Source organism: Dermacentor albipictus, chromosome 5 (genome assembly GCF_038994185.2).
Source record: "Dermacentor albipictus isolate Rhodes 1998 colony chromosome 5, USDA_Dalb.pri_finalv2, whole genome shotgun sequence".
Taxonomy (NCBI): Eukaryota; Metazoa; Arthropoda; class Arachnida; order Ixodida; family Ixodidae; genus Dermacentor; species Dermacentor albipictus.
The window spans coordinates 154304736-154325579 of record NC_091825.1 but is presented as its reverse complement, the minus strand read 5'-3'; the positions used below and the strand labels follow the sequence as shown (position 1 = coordinate 154325579).

Genomic DNA, 20844 nt, shown 5'->3' with positions numbered 1-20844 from the left:
GATTGCAGCAGCTCGAAGCTTAGCTCACACATCGCTTGTTGCCTTTGACGTTTGCAATGATGACATTAGGTCACACCCTTGCGCATGCGTAAATAGGAAGATTCCTTACTGTTTCCTTCTCTCTCTCTCTCTCTGTTTCGCTTGAGGTATGTTGTGAAAAAATGTTTGCAAAGAGAGCAGAGAAGACTGAGTGCAAGTGGCAGTAGTTTATTTAGGTCTGCGTAGGCGGTATAGACGAGCAAATGACTCAGGTTCTGACAATATGCAAGGCATAACACACAGTGGGGGTCGCGTGCTTTATGCAGAAGTGATAGAAACGGAAGGTTAATTACCGCGATCCAAACCACGATTTTGTTTCTTTTAGCCGCCACTCCAATAACGATTGCATTCTTTCGGCGTGACGCTGCTGTTGTGCGGCGCGAGATAGCTACAGAACGCAGCTGGTACACATTCCCGGCGAGAGCACGTGTTCTCCGGCATGCATGCCTTCGCGGAAAACTTCATGCGTCATATGAAACCTTCGCCGCGCTAGCTCTCCTTTGTCATTATGTGACGCGATTCTATAGTGCGGGTGCGATGCGATTCTAGCATCCAGATTTTTGCAGAATACTCCCGAATCATCGTTAAAAAAGCAAATCGAAAAAAAAAATGTTGGCAGTTTGCACTAGTGGTGCAAGGCTGGCTGACATTGGAACTACTTCCGGCTTTTGCTAAGTATTGCTAAGCTTGGCGAGGTTATACATGGCTTGGCTAAGCTCATACCAAGCGTTGCTAGGTTTGGATATGTCTTGCGAGGTTATGCATGGCTTAACTGCGCTCATTTAAGTGTCGCCAAGATTGGCTAAGTTTCGCAAAGTTTTTGCGAGGTCATCAAGCCAGGCCGGTAAGCCACACAAGCCCTAGCAAGTCACACGCATACAAGACACAGCACGTGCATCACACTTTATTATGTACAGTGCTCAGTACCAGTCGTCATCAACGTCGGTCCGGTCCTCGACGTCCGACCGTCGTCGTGGTCAGTGGCATCGGGGAAGGCTTCGCGAAGCACTTGCAAGGCAGAGCTCTTCTGTTCAAAGTTCCTCACCGAGCTCACCGTGGAGAGATTCACGTCGAACCAGAGAGAGAGAGAGAGAGAGAGAGCAAATGATAAATGAAAGGTAGGGAGGTTAACCAGGACTGAGCCCGGTTGGGTACCCTACACTGGGGAAAGGGAAACGTGGACGGAAAGATTAAAGAAAGAAGAGAAAGTCCACCGGGGATATCGTTCAGTCACTCAGTCCGGATTACAGACGCTGACTCAATCCTGCATCTTTCAAATATCGCAGCAGTGCTTTTGTGGCCTTTTGTAGCTGCGATATACGAGGCCTTGGTCCCAAGATCTTGTTCAAGGTGAACGGTTTGCTATCTAACTGGTTGAGAGCTGTGCAGAGATCTTGTCTTTCATTTTCAAATGAAGGGCAGTAGCACAGTAGATGGTCTATAGTTTCTTCGACACCGCAGGCATTGCACTCGGCGCTATCAGCCATTCCAATCAGAAACGTATATGCATTCGTGAATGCGACGCCCAAGCGTAAGCGGCACAGCATTGTTTCCTCATTACGCGGAAGCCCTGGTAACAGCCGCAGTTGCATAGATGGATCGAGGGAATGCAATCGATGTTGAGTGAAATCAGGTGTGTGCCACTTCTCGAATGTCATACGGTGCGCTAGCTTGCCTAAATGTTGGGCTGCGTCAGTACGCGATAAAGGTATAGAAACAAGGGTTGCTCCTTCGTGTGCTTTCTTAGCAGCGTCGTCAGCGAGGTCGTTGCCGGAGATACCGCAATGGCCAGGCAGCCACTGAAACACGACGTCGTGCCCTTTCGCAATCATGTGATGGTGAATTTCTCGTATCTCCGATACGAGTTGTTCACAGGACCCGCGACGAAGAGATGACAGAAGACATTGTAAGGCCGCCTTTGAATCACAGAATATTGCCCACCGATTAGCCGGTTGGTTGTTAATATAATCAACGGCACCTCGGAGGGCAACAAGCTCCGAACCGGTCGATGTTGTCAAGTGAGAAATCTTGTATCGGATGCTTAGTGATCGTGATGGTATAACCACTGCCCCGGTGGAGCTGGTCTGGGTGGAAGAGCCATCCGTATATATGTGGACTCGGTCAACGTAGGAAGTGTGCAAACAATCCAGAGCTGCTTGCTTCAAGGCCAAGGTAGGTAGGTCGGTCTTCTTTCTTATTCCTGGAACCGTAAGACGCACTTGAGGTTGTTTTAAACACCACAAAGCTGAGGTTGAACGTGCTGATGGTGTAAACCCCGATGGTAGGGAGGCACGACACTTGCTGACCTCGTTGGAGAAGGATGCCTGTGGTCGTCGTTCTGGCAGACAGGCAAGAAAGCTTGATTGAATCCGTGAAATATGACGAACATGGGCCCTGAGCGAGTCAGTGCTGATGTAAGTCGGGATCGGATGGTCTTGAGCCATTATAATGGTTCCAGCTGTTGAGGCGCTCCGCGGAAGGCCTAGGCAAACAGGTAGTGCCTGTGCTTGCACGCTCTGAAGTTCTCGAAGATTTGACTTGCATATTTTAGCAAGCACAGACGCGGCAGCTGTGCCCGACCTCTATGCCGAGTAATTTGCGCTGGAAGCGGCCGTTTGTACGTCCCATGGATTTACGGGCTGGGCATTGGAAGTTCTCGGTGACGCGCAGGCCCGGAACCGATTCCCGACGTCTTCGAGCATTCAGTCGGCAGCGTTCGTTGTCTCTGGGCCGAAACTCGGTATCCTCGCCTCGGCGACGGCGTTTGTCGGCGGCGGTCTCAACGCGATGGGCAGGATCGGCTCTCCTTCGTCGATCGTAGTCCCGCTGAGCCATGCGCCGAGCTTCCTTGTAGGTCGCAGACGCGACAGTCGTGCCCAAACTTCATGCCCAGAATTTCGCGCGGTAATCGGCCGTTCGCAGCCCTCCGTGACTCGGCGGGCTTGACGCTGGAACTTTTAGAGCAGTCGCAGGCCGGGATCGCTTTCTCGGCAAAGTCGAGCGTTCAGGCCCCGACTCTTGCGTTCCCTGAACTGGAACTCGGTACCCTCGACTCGGCGTCGCCTCTTCCCAGTCGCAGCTTCGGCGCGGTGTTCCGGATCCGCTCGGCGGCGACGCATCGCTTCTCGCTTGGCAGTACGGCGCTCTTCCTGGTAAGCCGCTTCTTCTTCGGGCGTCCGGACTCTCTTCGGTCTTCCCATGGCAGCGGCACGTACGCACGGAGTAGAGGAGGCGAGAGGTGTGTCGCCGCGCCGGCTGTTACGAGCTTTTACTCGCCTTGGACGTCACGACTCCGCCCTACGCACCTGGGGTGCGAGGAGGTTACGTGGCTCCGTGCTATCGCAGGTGGTTGCTAGGCAACGCGAGGTGGTGCACAGCTGGGCTGAGATTTCTGCTAACGCTCCACGGCGGAACTAAAAGCTTAAAGGGCCCCTCACCAGGCCCCATAGCAAATTTTGGTTATACGCTGGAAGTTGTTACGTGTCTTCTAGGGAACGTTCTGCCGGAAATATTTTTCAAATCGGCTGATTAATAGCCAAGATAGAAATATTTCAGTGCCGCGAACCCATGATTCAGCAGGCGGGCTTCACCAGGCTCCACTGCCAAGCAAGACGCTCTCTCCACTCGCCCCGTCTAGCCTCCGCAAGGGAAATTCCATAACTGAGGTTTTTTAGCGCACGAAAAGGGACACGATCAGTGGCAAGACGCGGACACAGCGCTATGTCCCCGTCTTGCCACTGATCGTGTCCCTTTTGGTGCGCTAAAAAACCTCAGTTATGGAATACCAACGCGCTCTAACCTACGCTCTTTCAAGGGGAATTCCTTCCATGTGTTCTCCCATACCAGACCTCGATGACCGCGTGACAAATACATCACAAGTCCCGCCTTCGTTTTTCTTTCTCTTTTTCGGCGCTACGCACTTCCGCTGACGGCGCCGCGCGCGAGCCGTTGTCTCGTTTGTGCAGCGCACGATGTTGCGCGCTGTGCACAAGGAAACATGACTAGCGGTATAATTCAGTGCTACACGAATACTGAGGCAGAAGAAGCGGATCGCAGAGCATGATCACACGCTGGAACACGGTAGAGAATGGCCCAGTTTTGGTACTTGAGCACGTGGTAACGACAGTGGTAACAAGCAGACGAAACGGAAGTACATCTCTCTTGCTTCGGTGCGAAGTAAAACAAAAAACACGCAGACATTCCGTTTGTGCATGTGTTTTATGATTTCTCTAAATTTCAATTCGTCAATTCAAGCAACAGATCGCACAGATAACAGAGGTCGTCTTGAATAATTCTCGTTGCCGATTGATTGAGAACCGGCAACGAGCTTGAAAGCTCGTTGCCGGTTCTGCTCGTGGCGTTGCTGTTCGAAAGCTGCCTGCCCCTCAGTACGCATGATGCGTGACCTCCCCATTTCGGAGCCGGAAAGAAGCTGCTGCGCGCGCGCTCGGCTGCGACGGAGAGCAACGACGTCACTACCTCTCTGTTTCTTTTTTTTTTCTCGCGCATGCGCATGGGGTTGCGCCGAAGAAGTTTTCGGCGTACAGGCGACAGACGGACGGACGGACGGACGGACGGACTGACGAACCGGCTAGTCATATACAGCTTCGCTGTAAAAATTAAATTACTAGTGCCACACGTTGAAAACTCGCGGCAAGTGCAGCGCGTAGCTTCAGACGTGAAGCATAATGAATCACGGACACCGGAGCTGGCGGTCTAGCGGTGTCACAAACCACTGACGTGCGCTCCAGTCAGCCCAGCGCAGTGGAAGCATGGACCACGTAAATCGTGGTAGCAGAGAGTGATTGTGAAGAGGAAAATGCGCTATTTTCTGCAACCCTCTAGCGCACTAAGTACTCGCCAGGATAAGAGCTGCTGAGGGGGACGCTCGCCTGAGCGAGCTTATGTGTCGAGTGTGGAGTTCGCTGTGAAGGAGTGCGGAATAAGGACTGATTTCTTGGCGCGCGCCTTCCCCTTACGAGTAGTGTGTGTGCGCTGTGCTTTGAATGCGGTGTTCCCCCAACTGTTCCGACACATCTTCTTTTTGCGTGCTCTAACTTGCACGCGGGCAATGTAACTGTGCGTTTGCCGCTTTACACCCATGACTAATCGGATGTACTGATCATTGTCAGTCGGATAGATCGCCACAACAGCCAGCAGGTGACATCAGACTCATCATGTCGGTGCGATGAAAAACATCGCCAACAGAGGCTAACGTAACTTCTTCAGGCTCCACTTCTGAAATCGCCATTTTGCCGGCTTGCCCAGCATACCTAAGTGACGGTTTAGAGAATTACGGGGAAAGAATGCGACGGACTGAAGCCGTGTAGCGGGCCATCTTCGCGCGCGCAGCTGCAGTTGCGACATTTCATCGACGCCTATATACTGCTGTTTGCATTGCCAAGTAGCCGTATACTCATCCTAATTCTTCCCTCCTGTTACCCTCGTACTCTTGCTGTATGTAGTCATGCTTTCCTTAAGAACCTTTTGGCAATGTCACAGATCGCTCATATCTCGCTTTTGGGCAGTCGGTTGAGTACATATCTTTATTTCTGTTATATGCCATATGCAGATTAACTGAGCAAATAACAACCTACTGATCCCTTTATCTGCGCAGGATACGCCACAGAATTCAAGGAGAGAAAGAAAGGAACTGTGCTCTGGTCTCACCTGGAGCACGGAGTGACACCACTTCTAAATCTGTTTAAAATAAAAGTAGAGATGATGATGGTGGTGGTGGTGGTGGTGGTGGTGGTGGTGGTGGTGGTGGTGGTGGTGGTGGTGGTGGTGGTGGTGGTGATGATGATGATAACAAATTTGCTCGCCGAATAATAAAGCAAGCAAGAAGTTTCAGGGAGCTGAGTACTAACATTTATTTATTTTTGACTGGCTTGTTTCATGTAAAAAAGATCAATGCAGAGACACAGTATGGAAAGCCAGCAAAACACGTGAAAAGCCTTGCGAAAAGTATAATCTGGGAAAATGTGAGGTCGAAGTTGGTTGACCTTATATGAATGACAGCACATTCAACAGTCTCGCCTCGTTTGAACTAGCACTGCAGCGAACTTCCTTTGCGGAAAGCCACAGCTGTGCTTGTTCCGGAAGCTTTGCGCTCGATATCTCATTGCTTTGGCAACTAGAAAACGAGCACGTGACTAAGTGGCATTGCGTGAGCCCTTGGCTGCATTGTTGTGGCCAGTAGTGCATCCACAGTGCGCTTGAGAGTTTTTTCTGCTGTGGTTATGCAGCGGTGTGATGTTGTTCGGGACCAGCACATGTCTCCGTGACATTTGATAAGAACTATACGTATGTGGAGTTTCTTGGTCTGTGCCGAATATTTAAAACCCACATTACTTATAACCCGCATTATTTTATAAGGTTACGTCAGTAGCATGGCTTCTAGAGCATCTACACAGACAGGAATTAGCGGTAGCAAAAGAACATGTCTCTTGGGATCACGCGAAACAAGCCGGCAGCTATATATCCTTTATCTCGATGAGGGCAACAGATGCGGAATGGCTAACGAAGAGCATTCGCCCCTGCATAGTTCGGGCCCCGTCAGTACCAGCCAGCTGCGTCTTCAGCAGAGATGGAAGCCTTTCGTCTTTTTTTTTCTTTCTTTCTTTGTCTGTCTCTCTTTTCCTTTTCTCTTTTAGTGCGGTAGTGGGTGTAAGGCGTGACGTGGTGATTGTGTTTCTGCGTTGCTGCATGCAAAAGGCCGGGCGCGCACGCCTGTATTTGATACGCAAATTACTTGAGTGTCATCTGAATCGGCGTGGCCTAAATGCATGAAGCATAAGTGCGCACGCATGCATGCGCACACGCACGCACGTACCTATTAGGAAACATACAAAGCTGCCCGCGTACCGCCGCATTCAGAACGAAAAACTGCATCCTGGAACTACAGCGGCGCCTTTCTTGTGGTTCTAAAATCTTCTGATTTTTCCCCCACATTGTTACTACCCTACAAACTGCACTATTTTCGTCTGGCGGTTTGCAAACTTCTCCTTCGTCCCGTTGTCTCCACAGAAGTTCAAATCGTACAACCCACGATGTGATGGATTAATTATTTGATTCATTAATTTTGGGCTTTACGTGCCAAAACCATTATTTGATAATGAGGCACGCCGTAATGGGGGACTCCGGATTAATCTTCACCACCAGGGGATCTTTAACGTGTCCCCTATGTACTGGGACACGGGCGTTTTTGCGTTTCACCCGCTAAGCCTCCGTGGCGAGTCCCCAGCGTTGTGAACAGCACTACACATGCTTTGCATGCTTATCCGTTTCTGGGTTTCATTTTGCGAGAGACGTTTCATAGAATCGCAGGATCGAGTCAGTTAATTGTGGACATTAATTACTTAAAGAACGTAGATGACGCCAACTGCCTCAGATTTACGTAAGGAAACGCCCCTAATATAACAATTTTATAGATCGTGTAGGCAAGTGAAACTGTAACGGAAAGCGCGTATCTCAGCCTGCTATTTGCATTGTCTGCTACCCCAGGTGAAAAAGGTTGGAAAGGGTGGGAATAAAGAGGGGTATGTAAACTTAGAGTCACTACAATGTGACAATATAAGAGGAAATGTCAGAGACGTAAATAAAATCCACGAAACTTAATTAGCGATGTCAGGTCTTTAAATGGCGCAGAGAAAATTTCTGCTTTTACATGCTTGAACATGAAGCTAAAGAATTCGAAACAAAATTAGCGTTTATCTGACATCTGGTGTAGCCGACTAGCATCTTTGAGCTTATGGTTGGTTTATAGTTCACACAAAACCAAAAACCGTGCAACGGGACGACGTTGGAAGCACATGTATCCGTCATTTGCATGTGCCTGTAACGTCGTCCACTTACTGTTGCACCGTTTTAAAGTAAGTGTAATATATAATGTGTAGATGTCTCGTTAGGCTTGAGTTCAAGCACGCTGTACGACATCGTTGGAGAGTGTCATTGACAAAATACTGTGTATAGCAGTATCTCGGATTACACGTGCGACTTTTTGTGTTATTTTCAGTAAAACTATTTTGGCGAGCTGCACGCGAACACACACAGAGTTCGGTCTCTCCACGGAAGAACGTGTATTTAGAATGTAATTGAGCCTACCTGCCACGCAAGGCCAGTGTAATTGGCCTTAAAAAAGCGGTTTCTATTTAATATATGCCTAAGGCGAGCTATAGGGGTAGCTGTTCTTTTTCAATCTCTTCTGTGGGGAATCGAAGGTACACGCATATGCATAACAGACACATTCTTCGTGGAATGCCGAGCACGGCCCTTAGCGAATGTTCTGTGTTCAAGTCGCGAGCTTTTTATTGGAGGACGTGACGAAACAACGACAGGAAGCGTGAGGCCTTTACATTCGCTATGGCCATTTTTCCGCCCGTATCCTATGCAATAAAATCTAAACAGCTCGGTAGGAGTGCCAGCTGCGGGATTTTCCATTTCATCTTTTTTTTTTTTCACATCCGTTGTTGCACTGTGAGAACGCCGAGTGCATCTGACTGATGTGTTTTACATATGTACAGAGAGCTTCGCTAATACTTAACGCGCGCTATATTGGTGCGTATTCATCTTATTGACTTTCTGCAGACTTTCTATGTATGTGAACAACGCAAAGATGTCGTCTGCTGTCGCATTTTTGTCTTCCAGGCTACTCACCTTACGGAAGGGCGGCTAGGAGGATAATCGTTGTACGTCCGGTTTACTACCATTAACGGCGGGAAAATACATGTCGGACATAAAGACGACAGAGAAAGAGAGAACGAAAGAACTTGATGGGCACGTGGGCGTGCAGAGGATGATAGAACTGTGCTAACTTGTACCAGTTATCTCAAGGAACTACAAAACAGGACATAACGGAAGTGACAAAAAGCGCAGGCATGCGACTGAACCACGATAAGGGCAGATTGCTGCAGTGATCACTTTCATTCACTTCCCAGCTTGGATTTGGAAATGTCTGGCTTGCCGTTATATACTAACAAGATCCCTACAAGATCCGATACATAAAATAAGCCAGCATGCCATGCACTTGTCCGCAAGAAAAATAGATTGCGTGCTTCTCTTAGCCAATTCAACGCATGTTACAGGAAATTTGACCATTGGGCGCGTTGGTGGATGTTCGTGATTAAAACAGTACCAGTGTGACCAAAGACAGAAAGCAGATAGAAAAGGGCATCGTCGTTGTCCTTATCCATCGGCTTTACTTTCTCCTTTTCTATTTTGGTTTTCTTTCTTTACTGTTCTTTCCTTAGCTTGTTGTTTTCCGCATGTGTAAATCAGTAGAGTACGACGAATGACAGTAAACTGCTTACAGCGAACGTAGCTTATGAGTTCTTCCTTGATACAATCATGTATCAGAGCCGTTCGTTTCATATTAGTTCGCAGTACTCAGAACAGTCAAAGATTTCTGCTTGACTTCGGATAACGCCATACATACACCGCTTTCGAAGCCTGGCGAGCCGTATCACAAGCGGGAACGACGTTCGTTGTTGTTGTTGTTGTTGTTGTTGTTGTTGTTGTTGTTGTTGTTGTTGTTGTTGTTGTTGTTGTTGTTGTTGTTGTTGTTGTTGTTGTTGTTGTTGTTGTTAAACTGGTGAAATTTCCACCCATTCGTTTTACTTATCTGCCAAGTGCAACTCGTTACTTCGTCTTATATATTGTACATCTCTGCGCCAATTTAAGAATATTCTGAACTCGTATGGCATTGTACTACACCTATGCCTTAGTATCGCAGAAGCTGTGAATGTGTCCTGTGGCGACTTTTCCCTTGTTAAGCCAGATAAATATCATCCCCCGCTTCATTTTCCATTATAACTCGCGATACCTAGTAGCAGAAGATTAAAGGATACAGCAACACCTCGGTCTTTTAATTTCTCAAGCGGAGATTACGTGGGTCTTTACACTATCTTAATAATGCGGACTGGTATTGAGTAGTAGAACTAAGAGATGTTAACGACCAAGTCACAGCCTTCACGAATATTGTTCACAATTGAATGAAAAACTTTATACCACTGAAATGTACTAGACGCTCTAAATTTCCCCACTGGTTTTCTGTTGAAATGAAAACAACTTTGAATTTAAAAGACCGTGCTCACAGGAAGGCACAGCGTACAAATCAGTAACACTGCCATATAGATTTTAAGATGTACAGGGCACTCTCTAGAGGTCTTTACAAGCGTGATCATTCCATCTATATTGATTCCATCTATTGATTGATTGATTGATTGATTGGTTGATTGATTGATTGATTGATTGATTGATTGATTGATTGATTGATTGATTGATTGATTGATTGATTGATTGATTGATTGATTGGTCGATCGTGTAACATATACAAACGCAATAAGGGGAAAGAAAAGCGAGCTAGCAATTGTATCCCAAAACGGGATCCGCGACTACCCGCTTGCAAAGGAGAGAGAGAAAGTGAAAGAGAAGAAGGAAAGAAAGTAACGAAAAATAAAGAGAGAGAGTAACGAATGATTAAAGAGAACACACGCTCACGCAAAACACGCGAACACGTGGTGAAATGGAGGCCATTCGCGGAGCCCTAAGATGAGGCCCCAATGTAAGTACATGTGTGCCACCTCCCTGAATTTCATTCTGTGCAGCAAGAACGTGTGAAAATGTGATCTGATTTTTGTTCGCGCTGTGTTTTGAAAACTCCCGTGAGGTATGTGCACGCGCCCTTAGTACTCACACACTGCAGCCTTGCGTTGTCGACGATAACAGCAGGGGTGTCTACGACAAATGTACATACATAGCCAGAAATCGACGAAACTCTCTTCGCGTTGTGATCCCTGTGCGGCACCATCTCCAAAGTGTCACCGTACATAGTGCACTCGTGTCCCAGAGTGAAACACTGCACTTCACTTTCCAGTTGGTCCTTACACTTTACACAAAATGCTTCAAGCTAAAGCGTTCAATAACATGAAAGGCTGAAGTGGGCTGCTCGAATGGCTGTGCTTCTCGACGTGACCAAGCCCATCGCGTCCAGCTTACTTTCCTACAAGAAACTGGCTCGTTTGTGAGAGACTTTGCGAGGGACAAAACCTTATTGCTAATTTTGCTTGTGTATTTCTTACATTATTTTGTAAGTAGTGAGATCTGCGTTTTTTTGTGTGTGTGTTCCTGCGTGCGTGTATTGCATTTATTGCGTTCTCTATTCTTTGTCGTTGCTTTGCTCTAGTCCTTGTGGCCTATCATATTTGCTGTTTCTTTTCTCTTTACGTTTCCCCTTCCTATCTTCAGCTTCTTTTTCTATGTCCTCTTTCCTAAAAAGTAGGCAGACGTTGCGCCCCTCTCACAGGTGACAGTTGTCAGCCTGCTCCCTGCCCATTTCCCTCTCAGTCCATTGTGCATGGGCGTTTTCGTAATAATAATAATAATAATAATAATAATAATAATAATAATAATAATAATAATAATAATAATAACGACAACAACTCATATCTAACACCGATCAAGTTGGTGTTGTCGAGAGGTTGACGTGTCGTTTTCCACACGGAATTGAGCCTTGTTCAGTGAGCTAAAAGGCTCAAAAGATCGAGTTTCAGATCGCTTCAGTAATCTGTTCAGGCATTGTTTTACTCGTATTCATGACCCGCCATGTCCGCTTAGTGACTTTGGCGTTGCGCTGCTAAGCACGAGGTCGCGGGAGTGAATCCCGGCCACGGCGGCCGCATATAGGGAGAGGAGGGGGCGAAATGCGAAAACACCCGGGTACTTAGATTTGCGTGCACGTTAAAGAACCCCAGGTAGATAAAATTATTCTGGAGTTCTCCAATACCGCGTGCCTCATAATCAGATCGTGGTTTTGGCACATAAAACCCCGTAATTCTTTTTTTTTATGTATTCGTATTCATTTCCTGATTCTAAATTAAATGCTATGAATGTAGCAGTTCATCTATATAAATGAAGGAAAGCAAATTTAGCTCCGAGTGAAACTGCACCGGATAGATAGACTCCTTGTACGGGGATGGTTGGTTTTCTTTTTAACCTTTGTACATAAAAGAAGAAAGAAAATACAGGCTACACGAACAGCTGCGTATCACCTTTGTCAAAATGGTGCGATCGCGACCTTACACTTCCCAAAGCCATCTTGAAGTGTGGCCAACAGACGGGGGTATACAATACACAGTATATAATTGTCATGTTTTAAAGCAGAAACCTTTGCATACACACATGAGCGCGTATTACAACCTTAATATGAAAAGCTGTTATTTGCAGTAATGATGAACAGTAGGCAAAAAAAGAAAATGATTTAAATTCTAAGTGACCACTGGATAGTATCGCTCCCGACTGAACTTTGTGCGCTTAAGCTTTCATCCTTTTTGTTTTTGGATACTGCGCACATTAAACCTGTTATATGTGCATGCGCGCTTTACTGCAGTCGCGGCTATCAGCTTTTGTACCCATCGTGGGAGCAGTTTTGTGACCCCATACACACAGCTACAGAATCGCTATTTACGTGTGACACCTGCGTGATTCTCTTGGCATCCTTGAAATTGGCATTCTCTTGGCATCCTAAAAGTCTTAGTCTGTTACAGAAATTTTCTGACGCTAACCAGAAAGAAGCGAAATCTTCTTACTTTTTACCCGAACTGAGCAAATTGCGCATTTACACGCCCGTACGCACAACGGGCGATGCACTTTCCGGAGAACAATCACCGAAATGAGAAATTAAAAATATTTTACGTGACAATGGAAGAGATGGGGGAGTTTCGTTCAATAGTCGGCGAAAACTTCAGTGACCGGCAGATTTTGACGATAGCAGGAACACTAACGAAACTTGTTCTTGGGGAACAAAGTGGAGTGGGCACGCAGCACTTCACCGCGGCAGAATAGTTGCCCCCTCACCTTGCACTGGCCACCATGGTTCGGAGACTGCTGCGGTGCTGATCGCCGTCGGTCGACGCGCTTTCGCCCCTTGCGTCGGAATGCTGCCGCTCGTAGCGCGCTGCTGCGGCGCTCGTGCCACGACGCGGCGCTGCGGACGTACTGTGCGTCGAAGCGGCAGGGACGCGGTGGCGCGCGCGCTCGCTCCAGGCTGCAACAGCTGCGGCCGGCTCGGGGTCATGTGACACGCATCGGCGAGGACGTCGGAACGTCGTCGAAACGAAACATGCGAGCGAGACGGAGATGCACAGGCTACAGTATGATACTGCCGCATGTATTTTGAGTTGGTCAGTTTGGTTTTTCAATAATTAGATGCGGTTTAGGAGGTGTCTTTTCCTGTAGGAGAACGTTGGTAAGAGGCGCTGGCTGCCACTCTTCTCTAGCTTGCGCAGAAAATGACAAACTGCAGAAAGTGTCCCCAAACTAAAAGAAAAAAAAACATTTTGAAGGACGCTTAAGCTTCGCCGTTTGAAATGGAAATTCAAAGATCCCTCACTGCTTTTCACGCATCCGGACAACTGCAGCTTATGTACCCGCAATGTTTACCGGGAAACGCTGCAGCCAGTGGCGTAGCTAGGTCGTACGTCTGGCACCCGGGGCCCTTAGCTCTTCTGTCACCCCCCCCCCCCTCCCCGGGTGTAGTCGACGAAGGCGAGGATATCTACAATTTTCGGGTGTCTTCAGAGGTATATGACACCCCCCCCCCCCCCTACTGGCCCCGTGCACCTGTTGCTACGCCACTGGCTGCAGCGGAGAACGCACACGCACGAAGGCGAGTTTTCGTAGGGTGCCTCGATGCCTGCCCGCCGCGCCGCCGTTCAGGGTGGTGACAGCCCCGCGGCGCCGCCATATTGGTTTGAAGAAGCGCCTCGCGCGCCCGCCAAGCTATCGTTGCAGAGGGCAGGATTCTCACCAATCGCATCGGAAGCTGAAAATTTCTGGCATGTGTGGAATTATGCTTTCGTGCTGAAATACAGAGCTCATATTCTGTTGTAAAAAAGCACAGTAGTCATGTTGGCAGAGCGCTCCGGTGTTACAAGGAGAGGCGATTGGCGAGTCGGAATGTTGAGTTTTCACTGTCGCAATATTATTTCGTTTGGACGGTGGAAAATTTTTTGACAAAACCGTTTGAGAAATTACACAACGCTTATCTGTTCACGTGTTGGTAGGCTCCCTCGAAACTTTGAAGAACATGTTTCGTTTGCTGCGTTTAACAGCAGTTCACGGCCTTATATCACAGAGTCCCAGCCGTATTTTTATTTCACAGTGATCCTGTACACGATGAGCCTAGATTACACATGAGCTACAATTTTGAGCTTCCAATTAGTGTATTGGTGGCATAATAGCACTCTGCATAAGCATATCTCTAAAGCAAATGCGGAGGTTCAAATGTGTTTTTAATGACAGCGGTCGTTTCATGCACTCAGTGAGGTTTACAGAAAACAGGTAGCTTGCGAAAATGTATATAGACTTTGCAACATAAATTTTATTCAAGGTTAGCACCAGCGACTGTCTTGCTGCCATATCCGTCACATGAATCATCAGGCTGCATCAGCCAACGCAAATAGATGCGTAGCCTCAGCGTTACAAAGCGCTCAAGTAGTCTTTTGTTCAGAGTGGGGTGGTCACTGCAGTGCACCGAAAAAGGAGGTACACATTCTTCCAGGATGCGCCTCAAAGTTTTCATGGGGCTTTTCAATCGGCATATGTCACTTTCCTCAGAAAACTTTTTGAAGGCACTCTCCCAGCTTTCAACGAGGCTCAGTACTCCTCGACTAACGTAAGTAAGGTTCCTTCCACCACTCACATATTCCTTCATTTGTACAAGAGCATGTTCCTCTCCTACTTCTTCTGCAGTAAGCGCATTTGTGCACACAGCACAAGAAGTTACAGATGACAGCAGTGGCCTCACCAGAAACCCTGCTAGATGGGCCACAATGTTGCTTTCAATATGAGAAAGAGGCTCAAGATCTTCAAAATCAAAATCATTTACGTCAACTGGGACTTCTTGCTGTACGTGCCTAATTTCCGCAGAAAAAATGTCTACGAGGTACTCACTGTCATCAATGTCATAACTGGTGGATTTTGGCACTTTCAAGAACTGGCTCACGGAAAGAATCTTTATGGCATTTTTCACGTCATATATGGACTCGGGACTGGTTTCAGCATTCTTATAACAGAGAATAAGTTCTCCAGGCAGTCCTGTGCAAACCGTCCTGCTAATACAAACTTGTATCCACATTCCTTCAGGAGAAAAATGTGCAGCTGCAAAATAACATTCGTCGACATAACAACACCTGCCTGGCATGGCTTCCATACCTTCTTCACACCAATGCTTAGGCTATTAATGACCTCAACAGTGAGGTTTAGCACTGAAATTGCTTCCCTGTATTTCTCTTCATTCATGAAGCTAAGAGCCACAACTGGGTGGCGAGCTGTCATCAGGGAGTACCACTTTGAGATCAGTTCAAGGAACCACGCAGTTGTCTCAGCTTCAGGTGGTAGTAGCCGCTGCTCGATATAATACCGAATAGCTGCAGGCGACTCTCTAAATAATTGTACAGTTATTCCTACTTTCATTTTTGTAAAGTGCCCAGTGGACACATGCACATGGGTTAAATTAGGTGCAACTTGTAGCTGATCGCTATCTAAGTTCAAAAGAGCCTCAACGTACGTGTTCGACTGTTATTTCAGTTGTCGGTAAGTTGAACCGTGAAACTATCTCGCTACTCAGGTGCATCGGATCTTTCCGAACAAAATGTCCCCTCACGTTCTTCAGCACATGGGCAGGGTCTGGCATAAAATGTAGTGTCTCGTTGCTTATGAAGGGATGCGGCACACTGGACACTGTAACAGCGTTGCGAGAGCTGCTTAAGTTCAGTGACCTCCACATCGCGCGGTTGGAGCTTCCCATGTCAGAAGTGACACACCGCACACGAAGGCCAATGTCTGTGCAGAGCTTGATAAGGTGGAATACGAAGTCCTTGAGCACATCTCCACTGACGTAAGCACCTGTGTAATGAAAAGCAATTACTTGTTTCCAACGGGTATTTGTGCCACCCACCATAAAGACAAGCGCATGCTTTGCTGGGTGGTCAGATGAAGGCAATGTTATCATTCCAAGCAGAGTATCGTTGCCACGGTCAAGTTCTATCCCACTCCGGATTTCCATCTCATCAAGAAATAGTATGCAATCTTTTTCAATATCTTTCATTGAAGATATTTTTGTTTGCATTGCAGACAATATTTCATGCAGCACGCCAGGCTTGAAAGACAGATGCTGCAATCTTCTACATAGTGTGCGCCGTGATGTCATGGGGTAGCCTTGCTCTATGAGGAGGTCATAACCTGTACTTCCACAGGCGAACTTGAGTTGCAGTGCCTTTTTTTACTGTGTCGGCACTCCACGTGCGACATGTTCTATCCTGCCTTTCTAGAGCTGTCTTCTGGTCTTCGTTCAGATAGTTCAAGTTGGCAGTCAACATTGTGACCTTTGTTTCCAGCTTGGCTGCTTGCCTCGTAGCAGTCCTCATCTTCTTTTTAGCGACAGACAGACTTTCCTTAAGCTGAGAGTTTTTCTTCTGCATGTCCCGGAGAGCTTTCCGCATTTCGCTTGTTGACAGTGAGTCAACGTCCAGGATGTCACAGTGCTCCTCCTGTTCCTCTTCTTCTGTGCTATCACTGATGCAGAGTTTACCTGTGTCTAGCTCCTGATCGTTGGGAGATGAAGGTCCGGGTGAGGCAATATCTGTCGACTGAAATGATTCGGTAGCTGAAGTTGCAGAATCAGCTAAACTTCGTCGCCTCACAGGAGGTTTCCTGCATTTCGGTTGCGCTGCATGGAGAAATAAAGGCATTCATATTCAATACGCATAACGCTTGTAATTGGAAGTAACACAGTGACTCACAAGAAATCATTACTTACGTCTAAAATCAAAGAGAGTCGGAACTGCAGTAGACTTCAGCAGCCGCCGCCCGTCTTGTCTGGCATTTTCGTACTGGTCAGGCTCAAAGTGACGCTAGAAAATGTTAACACGGAAGCAATCTTAGAGACATGCAAGCACACAGAGTAAGCGGGACAGGCACTTCATGCAGAGGCACTTATATTCACGAAAGTGTCATATTGACACCACCGAGCTGATCACTGCTAACATTTTGGTTATTTACTGGGATGCTGAAACAAATTCGCATCATCGAACTTTCGGCTTATACCACCGCGATTATTCACGTACCGCTATCAGGATAGCAGTGAAGGTGCACTGAGTCGCGACACGTTGCGCGCACAAAGTAGAGCGACATAAGCATGCGCACCTGCAGCTGCAAACAAACAAGATAGAACAGTAAAGGGAAAACTACCGAAGGCACCTAAGTCTCCCTACATAGGCTTTCCAAAAATATATGACTAAATAATGCAGCGTAATCAGCAATTTAATTACAATACTAACAGTAATTAATTGAAACCTCTAATGATCGCAGCGTAGTTATACTGGACATAAGCAATCCAACGATATAACACTTGCGGCTGTATACTAAACATAGGCTGCACAGCCACCGCGGACACCTTCTGTACACGTCACGTATGAAGAGGAAATGCCACGCGTTAAACGACGGCCGACCAACTTAGACAACTTCCCTATCAAACTCCGAGGCACAAGCAAGCTTCGATCACATACCTCGCATATCTTAGATGTGTCAGTCGCTTTCCACTTCTCCAGCTTCACTTGAGCCTCCCACTTCTTTCTTCTCTCAGGGTCTCGGGGAAACCGAAAAGTCCGCAGTCCTTTTTTCCATGAGCCGGTGCACAGCGGAACGCAGCAACCCGTCATTCTCTTATCTTGTTCACCCACCCACGGGTGAACGATAAGAATACTGTTACACTGCAAGAGCGTGTGCGAAAATATTTTCAATGTCGGTTGCTCACGAGAGCACGAAAATGCCGCCTCACCAACTCGTCGACCGCACGGGAGACACGAGCAGCGGGCAGCAACGTCGAACCAATATGGCGGCGCGTCTGCCGAACGGCGGCGCGGAGCGGTACAAAGGCTGTCACCACCCTGGAACGGCGGCGCGGCGGGCAGGCATCGAGGCACCCTAAGTTTTCGGGTATAAAGGCGGCCTCTTGCGTGGGCTGATTTCTTGTTACTGTTTCGCACATTTAATATTTCAGTCTGAGAAGGGCCTAATATGAAAGGTATGTGCTGTCGGTGTATTACTATTTTTTTTACGTGACATTTGTTTGTGGCTGTCATTCTCAAAATTCTGAGGAATAACTTTGTAAAGAATGAAAGACAAGTTATGAACAACTTAGGTGATAAAAGTATGGTTGGGTATGCGTGCTTCCATTGGCGTAGCCGGGGGGGAGGTCGAACCGCCTCTCCTCTCCCACGGAACACAAGGTTTCAGGAGGTGGGCTCCGAAAGAGCGACATGGATGAAAGGGATGGTCCGAAGGGGGAGGAGGGGGTTGTCATGTCGTACAACTTTAGAAAAAAAGGAGATGCCCGCCCAGATGACCGAAGCGCGACAGCCGATTGCCTACGCGATTAAAATAGTCCCGCTAGAGAAACCGTGCTTCTAAGACACGTAATTCTCGATTTAAATGCACACTTTTGTATTTTGATGACTGGTTCGGTACAGCTCTCATGATTGGAATGCTACAGCACTTGCCGGATCGCGAGTGAAAAATAACCTCATGCCATCTCCAACGCTGAGCGTCGTCTGCTTTTTAGCTTCATTGCAAGGGACAAAAGTAGAAAGAGCAGCTCGGTATGGCTTTTGCCCTGGTGTGCATCTACACGGCATATTTACTACTAGTTTTCCGAGCTTAGAATGAATCAGTTGATATTTAACAAGTGGTTTATAAAAAACACAATGTATTTATCGAAACCATTCCAAACCTGGGGCGAGGAGACGATCTAGGCAGGAAAAGCCCAAAAATGCTTCATTCATCGTTTTAAATTAATGCTCTTGGTTTTAAATAGAATAATTTTTTTTTTTGGTCTTGTGTTTTCGCAAACTTACTTTCAAGAATGTGATAGGGTTTTTTCCCTTCCTTTTCATGATCTTTCTTTCTTTCTTTCTTTCTTTTCTTTCTTTCTTTCTTTCTTTCTTTCTTTCTTTTTTTGCAAGCCTACAGTCTCGCCAGTTCGCGTAGCGTAGCGTAAGCGATGCTCGCTGCAACCTTTCGTCGCTGGATCACGGCTCAGAACGCACGCGGCACAAATGGTAAATCGCAGGCTCGCAGTTATATTTCCGGCACGATAGACCACCACAGACAGTTGGGGAATTCGCTCTGACTAGGGGCAGACGCACTCGAATGACGAGATTCGGCCCAGCTTGAGGGATCGCCAGCCGTTTGTGCGCAGGCGCGAGTAAGAGCGGGCGTGAGAGAGAAAATCTGGGGGATTCCTCAAATAAATGTCTCGTGCAAGGTGTCCACCAAGTTGACATTTTCAAATTCCCTCAGTTTTCCAGATTTTCACTGAGTGCCTTTGCAAAATTTCCCGAGTGACACAGAACTTTTCTGTCAACACAGGTTGACGCCACGTCGCCCGATGCAGTCACTCTCTTGTAAGCATGTTAAAAAATTAAAAAAAACTACCTAATCCAGTTTGAATAGTAAGGAGTAATGTTTATTTTATTCAAAACAGAAAATTAAAGGCAGGTGTTAGTAAAATGCACAACGAATCTTGGAAAATCTTGGAATATCTTGGAAATCTTGGAATATCTTGGAAAATAAATATGGTAAAGCCCACTGCAAAGTGAGTCTAACATATTCAAATACGAATAAAAAGAAATGCGTAAAGAAGCAAATATTTTTGAAAATGAGTTATTTCCGTCAACTGATAGCAAGCTCATTGGTATTAGGCCCAAACTTTGTCGCAAGTGAGATTTTTTCTCAACAAGTCAACCTCAACTGTCCTGACATACTCTCTGCCCGCACACAACGCCTCAGTGTTGCGTTTCACTGCTTTACAGAGTTAATTTTGGTTTGGATGAGGGTCACTTGCATCTCGGCGTCAGCCAACGCTTTCCTTTTAGAGCTCAAGTTCCTTCAAAAAAGAAGCGGCACAGTTCATATCCCGATCATTCCTCAATGCGACGATCATTTCTGTTCTCGTTCCGCCGCGTGTTCGCTCCACAGACCATTTGAAGCACCCTCTTGGTGAGTTCAACAGTCAACGTCCGATTTTTAGACTCCCTAGGGGCCGCGAAAATGTCTGAAAAAGATGAATGCATGCCTTTTACTGCCTCCAAGGGCTCAAATCGCCACAGGCACGTCCAAAAAAGCTCTGACGACCTGCCAGTACATTTATTAGGCATATTGGTTCTCGTACTGTGACAGGAGACAGCGGGTGCATTCGTGTATAATAAAGGGAATACATACTGTGCCCCGTGACAATTGCCCCTTCCCACACTTGTTAAGCTTCACTGCAATACTTGCTTCGCTTCGTATGCTTCGTATGCTTCGCTGTGCAACATTTCTGTGCTGAGGCGAAGCTGCCTTTTGGAAACCGGCATTATGCAATGCGTCATGCTTTCAATTAGCTTCGAAGCCAGTAGCGAGGACTGCAAATGCGGAGTCGGTGCCATTGCTGACAGCGGCGAATTCTTTCAATGAGAAACACGGCACCTAACGGCAAGAACCTTAATAGGGAACGTCGAAGCAGCTAGGCCTCGCGCAGCCGCGGTAGTGGCTACGGCTGCCAGCGGATCTGCGCGCGAGAGCGTGGTTCGAGGCGGCGAGATAATCAAAACGGCCGTGTTGGCTTTGATTATTGCCGTTTCGGACCTGCGGGTGTGGAAAAAACTCCGGCAAATCGGACGGCGATGGGCTCTTGTGTCAGAAATTTCAGACGCTCTTATACATTGACTCGATGGGGTACTTCGTGGTGCCGCGAAGCCGTCCGCA

At 47.3% G+C, this 20844-nt stretch overlaps 2 protein-coding genes across 3 annotated transcripts in view; both read right to left on the bottom strand.

The window, feature by feature from the left end:
- Positions 1–13048, bottom strand: part of LOC135902382 (MFS-type transporter SLC18B1-like) — a 58715-nt gene extending 45667 nt beyond the window's left edge. For both annotated transcript variants that reach the window (XM_065432392.1, XM_065432393.1), the window contains exon 1: positions 12895–13048. The gene's annotated coding sequence lies outside the window, so the exon portion shown is untranslated. The remainder of the gene's footprint in view (positions 1–12894) is intronic.
- Positions 13049–15632: 2584 nt separating this feature from the next.
- Positions 15633–17972, bottom strand: LOC135902383 (THAP domain-containing protein 1-like). Its single transcript, XM_065432395.2, has 4 exons — positions 17879–17972; positions 17607–17810; positions 16859–16952; positions 15633–16768 (listed from the first exon to the last, which is right to left on the bottom strand). The coding sequence occupies exons 2-4, from the start codon at positions 17757–17759 to the stop codon at positions 16275–16277; spliced, it is 741 nt and encodes a 246-aa protein (XP_065288467.1). The 5' UTR covers positions 17760–17810; positions 17879–17972; the 3' UTR covers positions 15633–16274.
- Between the last annotated feature and the right edge of the window lie 2872 nt (positions 17973–20844).